This window comes from Octodon degus, unplaced genomic scaffold, assembly GCF_000260255.1.
Source record: "Octodon degus isolate 3935 unplaced genomic scaffold, OctDeg1.0 scaffold00438, whole genome shotgun sequence".
Classification (NCBI taxonomy): Eukaryota; Metazoa; Chordata; class Mammalia; order Rodentia; family Octodontidae; genus Octodon; species Octodon degus.
The window spans coordinates 123920-134018 of record NW_004525014.1 but is presented as its reverse complement, the minus strand read 5'-3'; the positions used below and the strand labels follow the sequence as shown (position 1 = coordinate 134018).

Here is a 10099-nt window from a genome sequence, read left to right as displayed (position 1 = left end):
TATCTTCCAAGTAAAGTATCATGTCATCAGCAAATGAAGATAATTTAACTTCTTCTTTGCCTATTGTTATTCCTTTTGTTTCTTTCTCTTGTCTAATGGCTGTAGCTAATGATTCCAGAAACATCCTTGTCTTTTACCAGATCTAAGAGTAAAAGATTTTAGTTTTTCCCCATTTCAGATTATGTTAGCTGTTAGGTTTTCATAAATGGCTTTTACCAGATTGAAGTAGAGGCCATCTATTCCAATTTTCTGTAGGACTTTGAACATGAATGAGTGTTCGACTTTCTTAAAAGCCTTTTCTGCATCAATGGAGATGATCATGTAGTTTTTAGTTTTTGCTCTATTGATACAGCGTATTGCATTTATAGATTTTTGAATATTGCACCATCCTTTCATCCCTGGGATGAATCCTACATGGTCATTGTGCATGATCTTATTGATAATTTGCTGTATTCTTTTTGCTAGGATTTTACTGATGATTTTGGCATCTATGCTCATGATGGAGATTGGCCTCTAGTTCTCTTTCTTAGTTGCGTCTTTCCCTGGTTTTTGAATCAGTATAATACATGCCTCCAGGAATGATTTTGGGAGGATTGCCTCCTTTTCAATTTCATGGAAAAGTTTGAGGAGTATAGGGACTACATCTTCTGTAAATGTCTTGTATAATTCACCTGTGAATCCATCTGAACTTGGACTTTTATTTGTCTTTGGTTTTTATTTACATCTCATATTTCTTTGGCTGTTATTGGGTTATTGAGAGTGACTATATCTTGTCGATTCAGTTGTGGTAATTTGTACCTTCCTAGGAATCTGTCCATTTCTTCTGAGTCTTCTATTCTGTGAAACAAAAGATTCTCGAAGTAGCTATTGATAATCTCAATTTCCACTGGGTCTGTGGTAATTACACCCTTTTCATACTTTATTGCTTGTATTTGAATTTTTTCTTTCCTCTGTTTGATGAGGTTAACCAGGGGCTTATTGATTTATTTAATCCTTCAAAACCAGCTTTTTGCTTTTTTAATTATTTTTTTCATCTCAATTGAATTAATTTCTGATTAAATCTTTATAATTTATTCCTGTCTTTGGGCTATGGATTTGGTTTGCTCTTCCTTTTGTAGTTGTTGAAGGTGCAGTATTAAGGTATTTATTTGTTCCCATTCTGTTTTCCTAATGTGTGAGCTCACAGCTATGAAATTCCTTCTGAGAACAGCTTTCATCATGTCCCATAAATTATGATAAGTTGTGCTTGATTTTCATTGAATTGTAGATATTGTTGAATTTCTTGTTTAATTTCATCTGTGACCCATTGGTTACTGAGTAGGGCGTCATTTAATTTCCATATATTTATGTTTTCTTTCTGGTTTCTTTTGTCATTTATTTCCAGTTTCATTGCACTGTGGTCAGATAATGTGCATCGGATAATTTCTGTTTTCTTATATATACTTAAGCATGACCTATGGACCAGTATGTGGGCTATTTTAGAAAATGAGCTGGTGTCCTCTGCACTTATTCTGGGTGGGCATTAGGTTTCCTCCATATGTTTCTGCATTTGATTCTTTACTGCAGATGTTATTAATTCAGGGATTTCTTTTTTCATTTCCAATCTGAGTTTCTCTATACCTTTCTGCAGCTGTTTCTTTATTTCAGAAGCCATTGATTCATTGCTTTCAGCTTTGTGATTCTCAATTTGTTCTGTGTTAGTGTCCTCTGCACTTTTATGGATGGGCTTGGGTTCTGAAATTGCATTTTGCTCCTTCTTGTTGTCATTTTGTGTAGCACTGTTTTCTGACCTTTGTTGTAGATCTTTGTTGTGGTTATAGCCTTAACACCTCCTGAAGTTCAGGTGCAGCTCTACAAGGTTTGGATTTATCCAGCTGTACCTGTCTTGGTTCTGGCTGCTGTGCTCAGTTCCTTCCTGTTGCTGCCCTTGGGGGTGAACCTGTTGTGCCCCTCTGGCAAGATGTTCTGCTCCTGGGAGGTTCTGTCCCATACACTTTCTGTAGGGATTGCAGCTGAAGGGTTTCACCCCAGGTCTATGTGCCAGGCCTGGGCTGAGTATGGAGGGGATAAAGTGGAGTAGGGGTGGAGCCAGCTCTCCCACACAGTCACTGAGCCTGGAGTAAGACTGAACCTGGGGGTTCCCAGAATGCGACAGAAATTCCTACTCTGTGGGCTGGCTGTGGGGGGTACTACGGAGTGATGGGGGATGTCCCAAGAGGGTGATAGATGGTGTTACCCATGCTGTGCCTGGTCTGGGACAAGTAGGTTCTGCTGACGTAGGGTAGCCAGAAGCTCTTTCACACACTCACCGGGCCTGGGCTAAGACTGTGTCTGGGGTTTCTCTCCAAGTTCTCTTGATCTTCATTTATTTCCTTTTTAAATTGACACATAGTTACATAAACATGCTGCAAATAGTGTTTCCATTCAGGTGATGAGTTATGGTTCTTAATAAGTTGGAGAACACAATTTTAGCATCCAAGTTACTTTATCACTGAAAGCATGAAGGGTGAGACACTAAGCAGGGCGCTTGGAAGGGTTTTATACTTAAATGTGTGAGATGGCCATAGAAATGAAGCATACCATGGCCACAAAATAGCTCAGCAAAATAAAGCACCTGGTGCAAGGGTCAGGGGTTTGATCCCCCTGCCTGCTGTGCTGGCCCTACACCCGGGACACGCTGAGACGGCAATTGAGACTGGACATGGTGGTGCGTGCCTGTAATCCCAGCACTTGGGATCCTGTAAACAGGCGAATCACTATGAGTCTGATCTAGTAGTGAGACCATGAACACCCTGTAGACCCTTCCCTAAAATAAGAGGGAAAAAATTAATAATAATAAGAAAGAAAAAAAGAAACGAAGCATACCGATTCGAAAACATAGAAATTGAAGGAGGAAAATAAAGTAGTGCAAGACTTGGTAGCATTATGTTTACATAATAGTAATTTGTCTTGTTTTAATTCCTTGTATGAGAAAAATAAAAACTAATTTGGTGTGAGTTTTGTTTGCATATTTACCTAAGCTCCCTGTGTTCAGTATATTCATCCACTTCTCTTACCAGCTGCGCTCTGCCGCACCGGCTATGTGGGCTCCTCAGTGAGCAGCACCCATGTGTTACTCAGGCTATGGTTCCTGGGCTTCTCTAAGGGGGCTGAGTGCTGGGCAGGTAGAGCGGTCAAACAGCAACCTCCCTCGCAGCCATGGGGAGAAACTCCAGTCTGGCTCAGCCAGGAAGCTGCCTTCATGAGAAGCTGGATTCATAAAATTTATTATTATTTCACTATTGTGATGTTTATATTTTATCAAGAAGAAGCCCACATTCCTAACAAGTCTGGATGGTAACATAAAGTTTGGAATGAGCAGTAGGGCTATACCTGTTGTATACTTATATTCACATAAGATGTTGTCTTAAAAGGAACAATAGTACTAAGCACCTGCTTTGGCAAGAGCAAGGCCCAGGGTTCCATCCTGGATCCCACATGCTGAGAAGGCCCCAAACTTGGGACATACTGAGCTGGTGAGCACTCGGGGCCTGGATCAATTTGTACAACTACCATTTCAAAACTAAAGAGCAAATCATAAAACAACGTATAATTTATATTATGTGTCAAACTTCTCCAACTTTCCTACTAATTCAGGATGAGGAATAGAATGAGATCAGGTGGGCTTGGTTGGGCTTAAAAGGCCTCAGTGAGGATATAAAAGAGGGCAGCACTGAGTGCCCAGCAGCTATGGGAAGAGGAGGCCTGAGGAACAGAGTGGGTGGGAAGCTAAATGAAAGGGGGAAAATATGGGGAGAGGGAACCCAGTGAGAAACTCACAGGCACGTGTCCTCTACCCTGGAAGAGGAAGGACCTATGCACAGCAGCCAGGACAGTGCAGGAGCAACTGCAGGGCTTGAGAGCTTGCATAGTAGCACACAGATAATGTTCCTGCAGTGGGGCCTCCCCAAGAGACCAGAATTCCTCTAGCATTCCCTTGTGGAGCTAGGGTTCTTAGAGGAGAAACATGAAATCTTTCTGCCTTTTTGCTTGTGTCCTTTCAGGCCCTGTGCCATTGGGGAACCCCTGTCTGGCAGTCTGGAGGCTGAGCGCTGCCCCTCTTTGGTGACATCAATCCACTGCTGGGTTTGCCAAGGTTGAGAGGCAGCACCCCTGTCCTCACTGTCATGAGCTTTCAGGAAAGAGAGTCACAGGAATTCACAATGTCTGCCCATGCCAAGGGCTGTGCCTAGCTATGGTTCTAGCTAATTAATTTTCCAGCCTTGCTCCTGGACACTGGTGCCCAAGGACCATGTGCTGCTCTCTTTAATCTGGAAGCTTCTGAGGAAAGCAGAGAGCCTGGTGCCAGCAGGTCTTCACATAGACCATTAGCACCTGAGCCTGGCTTCCCACAGCTCTCTGCAGCCCTGCCCCAGGCCTCAGACTCCTTCCTATTCCTGGGCACTTTGCACACAGCAGTGTTCAGAGACCCCTATGTTTGTGTCATGGCCTTTTTTTTTCTGTTGCTGTTTCCCTTCAGTGGGCTGAATGCCCTCAGCAGAGGCGGGGCTTCTTGCTCTCTGTTCCATGTCACTGAGAATTTCCCGGGAGTATTTGCTCTCAATCAAAGCATGGACTATGGTGTTTTCCTTAATTGATTGATTTCAAGTGTGTGTTTGTGTGTGTGTGTGTGTGTGTGTGTGTGTGTTTGTGTGTGTGACACTGGAACTTTCTTTGCGTTTAGTCTACTAAAAGGTCTCACTGTCTGGAGAGGTGCTGTTACATCCTGAAGATCTGAAAGTACATGGGTGCTCTGTTCCCTTGCTCCACCTACCAAGTTACAGAAGATACTTGTGAACATCTATGATGTCTGAACCCTAGTCCAGCTTGCTCTCCTTAGGCAGAGGAGAGAGGGCTTCAAGCTGACTGAATCCTGAGTGCTACCTCCGACCAAGCAGAGGGAAACACTAGGCACCGCTGCTTCTCTCACCAGTCTCTGACTCCACTGAGTTCTCTTCCTCAGGCTCTGCCAGTCTGGCAGCAATGTGGGCTCCCAGAATATGCCAAGCTTCCACTCTCATCAGCTGGGGAAGGGGACATTGACCTCCACACTGAACAATGATTTGTACTGGGCCTGTGCAGTACTGGAATCACTCATCTTTCCACACACCATGTATCTTGGCTTTAGCTGATCGTTGGCTCTCGCCGTCCTACCTAGTGACGCCTCCCTCCTCAGTCTCCTCACAGAGCTGTGTGCCTGTTGGCTTGAGCCAATACCCTTGAATGCGTGATTTCTCTTGTGTGAGAAATGCAGTCTACACATAATGGGAAGAGCAAAGGAAAAGAGAACGGAGGGTGAAGCCTAGTGCCGCACTTCTGTAATCACAGCACATGTGTTACCAAGATTTGCTCTCAGCCTGGACTGCAGAGTGAGTTCACAGCCAGGCTGAATTACACAGAGAGATATTTTCTCATGTGCTCTTCAACTCCAAAAGGAGTACAGTCTAGAGCTAGTGACACAAGAGTGACACAAGTCGGTACCCTGACCTCTAGAGGACCAAGATGGGGGATGGTGTCCAGTGTATGAGCTGATCAAATTACAAACAGGCAGGAATTTTAGCTCTGTATGAAACCATATTTAAAGCCAACCACAAGCGATGTAAAATCAGAGAATCTCCAGTTAAAAGAGGTCACATGGTTCATTAGTCTTCCTTGTGGGTAACTATAGTATATGTTTGCGAATACCCAATATGACCACCTTGGTAAAATACACCTGCTCCTGTTAGTATTTGTCCTACAGCGCAGGCAGGCAAGAGAGCTCCAGTTGAGACACAGCAGTCCCAGTTCAGAGGACAAACAACATGAAGGAATATGACAGAATTTATACTAGATATAGCGGGTTTTGTAAGTGTCCAATAAAACCCTCAAAATACACATGCCTGCACACACGTGTGCCCACATGAAGCCAAACCAGATAAATAGAGTCCAACAAGAAGATCAGTAAGTTAAGATAGATGAAGAAATATTATGAGCCTCCAAAGGAAATAGCAAAACTGGGCCACACAGAAATCAGTAAAAAATGAAAGGAATAAAAAAATCATATAGTAACTCCAGGCACTATCCAATAGTTTAATAATAAGAAGGAAGGGAATAGGAGCAACGCGAGGAAATAATAGCCAGTTTTGAGCGATAACAAACTGGTGAAGGCACTGGTTATGCATCAAAGCATCCTGGGAAGGGGAACTGTGAACAGCGCCTGAGCCTAGGCAGAGAAAGAAATGACAAATGTACAACTGTGAAATGAAATGTGACAAATATTCTAAATTTGATTTCAATTACTTTTTTAAAAAGCACTGAAGGAAAGTTATACTAGTTCATTAGTACTGTGTGTGTGTGTGTGTGTGTGTGTGTGTGTGTGTTTTAAAGTAGGATCTACAGGGCGTTCAGCCTTTCACTACTAGATCACACTGGGAGTGACCCTCCTGTTTACAGCCTCCCAGGAGCTGGAGTTTCAGGCACGACACCATTCCCAGTTTCACCAGCCCTGTCAGTGAGCCCCGGGGGCGGGGCCAGCCCTGCAGGCCTGGGGATCGAACCTCGGCCCTGGGCCTGCTTGCAGGCACATTAATCAGCTGAGCTATTTAGCCAGTCCTACTATTTCATTAGTACTTTGAACCACATACATATCTATCATTAATGAGGAAAAGAAAAATATACTGGGAAAAATTGATCAATACCTCTTAAAGAATGTTACAGGGCAGGTTGTTTAATAAGGGCCAGAAGCCTAATTGAACGGTATACTGCTTTCCAACAGCTCTCCATGACCTGGGATCTATGCTAAGCTCAAACCCTGAAAAAATTATTTTAAGTATCATTTTATGTGAATGTATGATATTTTGACTTATTAATTCACAGCTCATTACTTCATGAAGCAAAAATATACACATGAAGAATAATATACTACTGTATAATACCACAAAGTACCGCATGATCTTGCCCTCTCAAAAATTGAAGTAAAACATAAAAGATTATAAACATATTCTGCCTGTGACATGGATGATTACAAAGTTCTTTAAAGTTACATTATAATACATGTGAAATGAATAATGTACTTTCTCATTTAAATTATTTTAAGAAAGCATTGATTGCAACAAAGCATTTTCAATTGGTGAAACCAATCCCCCCCCCCCCGTCCTCCACACGCACATGACGGGGAGCAGGAAGGGTGACCTCTGTCTCACTTGTGGAGGGGGCGCGCCTGGCACTAAGACCCAATGACAGGAGAAGACGAGACCTGAATTACTGAGAAAGAGGAGCCAGACCCAAAGTCTTTTTAGCGACAGGGCAAGTATATTATTTACTCCACCCCAGAAATTCTGGGTGGAGCCACAATTATTGTTTTATATTGAGGCAGTCTATTCTTGAATATTTTGTTAAACTAGGGAAGCTGATTCCTAACCCCGTTACTCTGCAGGGCATGATCCACCATCCGCAAAGTTATTCTCTGCAGTGACCTCGCCTCTAGCGAACTTATATAACAGCATCACTGGCTATCCAATAAGTGTTAGGGAGCAAAGCCACATGGTCCTATTTGCTGCGCTGCTTTGCAGGCTTTTTAAAAAGTCACATTTTGATTACGTAGCACATTGAAGTGGAGCTGATTGCAAGCTTGTTGTGTCACGTTATTACAGAGAAGCAACTTACAGAACATTAACTGACTAGCGATGTAAGAAATGCATTCTGGCTTAGGGGCCGGGGAGACAGCTCAGCGGGGTAAGCACCTGTCTGGCAAGCTCTAAGTCCCAAGACTGAGCTCTGGTATAGAAAAACAAACAAACAAATACATACATATGAATCTTTAAGGGTATGAGTACACTGAGACTATTCAATATTAATGGTTAAAGTAAAAAAAAAAAAGAAAAAGATCATACAGGGAATTGCAGGAATTATGGTAAATAAGCACAGATAAATGAATAACCACCACCCAGCAAGGCTCCCACAAAATGACAATAGCATGAAATGCTGGTTCTTTTTAGCCTTTTTCTCTTTATAAATTATGTTGAATAAAACATTTTTAGAAGTTAAAGGTACAATTCAGAAATGCAGACACTACTATTTTGAGATACTACAGGAATCCAAGGCTTGTGGTGATAACCGGCAACATTAATAGTTTGTCCTGAAGGGTTATGTCCACGTTCTGACCAGAGCACAGGGAGGAACATTACATCCCCTGCAGGTGTGCATACTGAAACTAATTTTTTCATGAAATTACTGTAGATCACACAGAAGCAGTGCTCCAGGCCTGGCATTCAAATTCTGTAATTATGATTTGTAAGCCATTGCCCAGACACTGCTTCTACAGATTTTATAAACAAAACAGACATAAAAATGATGGATTTTTTCACTATAAAGTTGTATAAAATTAAGGTTTGTAGAAATATGCCATTGATATATGATTAAAACTTTGAAAATAGTCTCATTTCCTTTTAAAAAAAAAGCCTTAAAATACAGGAGTTTTTATTTTAGATTTATCACTTCATTCATTATGCAAAATCAAGTATGAACTTGTCAGAAATGTGCCCCAAAATGTCTAAGACACTATTTGATACTAAAAGGCACATGGAGAGTATTAAAACATGAGTTATTTTCAGAATGAGACCAAAGAATTCTCCAGAAGGGGAGTAGGAGGGGAGGGCACAGGTGGACATCTGGAGCTGCTGAGCAGCAGCGTTACTTTAATTGCCCAGAACCAGCTCTTTTCTGCAGATTCTAAGGACAGTGCTCTTCACCTCTCTGTTCCTGAGGCTGTAGATGAGGGGATTCAGCATGGGGATCGCAATGCTGTAAAACACAGAGGCCACCTGGTCCTTGCCCAGGGAGTAGGACTGCTTCGGCTTGAGGTAAATAAAGAGTATAGTGCTATAAAAGACAGAGACGCCCAGGAGGTGGGAGGCACAGGTGGAGAAGGCTTTTTTCTTTCCTGCAGTGGAGTTAATGTTCATGATAGTGGAGAAGATGGACACATAAGATGCACATATGATGACGAGAGACAGTGAGTTGAATGCAGCACACGATAATGTAATTAGTTCATTATCAGAAGTATCAGTGCAAGACAAGGCTAAAATTGGGGAGACATCACAGAAAAAGTGACGGATGACATTCGATTTGCAGAAATGAAGCTTGCTTATGAAAATTACAATCACAGTAGATTCCAACAGACCAGGGAAGTAAGAACCAGCGAGCAGCACATAGCACAGTTTCGAGGACATAACAACTGGATAGCGTAAAGGGATGCAAATAGCCACATAGCGGTCATAGGCCATGGAAGCAAGGAGAAAGCATTCGGCAACAACAAACAATATAAAAAAGTACAGCTGAGTCAAGCATCCCAGGAATGAGATGATCTTGGTGGAGGACACTAAGTCCTGTAAGGTTCTAGGGGTGATGACACTGGAGTAGCAGAGGTCGAGGAAGGACAGGTGAGTGAGGAAAAAGTACATGGGGGTGTGCAGCCGGGGGTCCAGGCGGATGAGCAGGATCATCCCTGCGTTCCCCAGCACGGTGACCAGGTAGATGAGGAGGAAGAGCAGGAAGAGGCCCAGCTGAGTCTCTGCAGAATCTGCCAGCCCCAGGAGGATGAAGTCAGGCACATCGGTGGAGTTCCAGCTATCCATGGTGTCCTGAAGCATTTGTCTTTTAATAAACAATTTCCAAATATTTTGTCAACAAAAATTTTTGTTTATATGAGTTTCTCAAAATTTTTCTTTACTAGTGGACCTAAATATGATGAATCCATTGTAAACAAGAGGGAAAAATTACCTTTCTATGTATACATGCACTTGTCATAGTAGCTTTGTTATTGGTACATGAAAAGTCACACACTGTCTTCGGTATGAAATTCATTTCCGTTATAAATCATTTTCTCCTCTTTTTGTATTTAGGGTAGAGTCTACAGGAACTCCAGGGTCTCAGTGTGTAGATCAGACTCCTGGTGCTCTATCTGTTTACAGCCTCCCAAGTGCTGGGATTACAGGCAGGTGCCAGCATGCCCTGTCTCAATTGCCATCGCAGCATGCCCTGGAGGCGAGGAGCGCAGGGTCGGCCGGGGATGGAACTCCTG

The 10099-nt window shown here is 42.7% G+C and overlaps 1 protein-coding gene across 1 annotated transcript; it reads right to left on the bottom strand.

The window, feature by feature from the left end:
• Positions 1-8714: 8714 nt before the first annotated feature.
• On the bottom strand, positions 8715-9653 carry LOC101574008 (olfactory receptor 8H1-like). The gene has a single exon (XM_004648561.1). The coding sequence runs from the start codon at positions 9651-9653 to the stop codon at positions 8715-8717; it is 939 nt and encodes a 312-aa protein (XP_004648618.1).
• Between the last annotated feature and the right edge of the window lie 446 nt (positions 9654-10099).

What these genes read in the sequence shown, in the direction of transcription:
- LOC101574008 (XM_004648561.1), bottom strand. Translation starts at nt 9,653, where the DNA reads ATGGATAGCTGGAACTCCACCGATGTGCCTGACTTCATCCTCCTGGGG.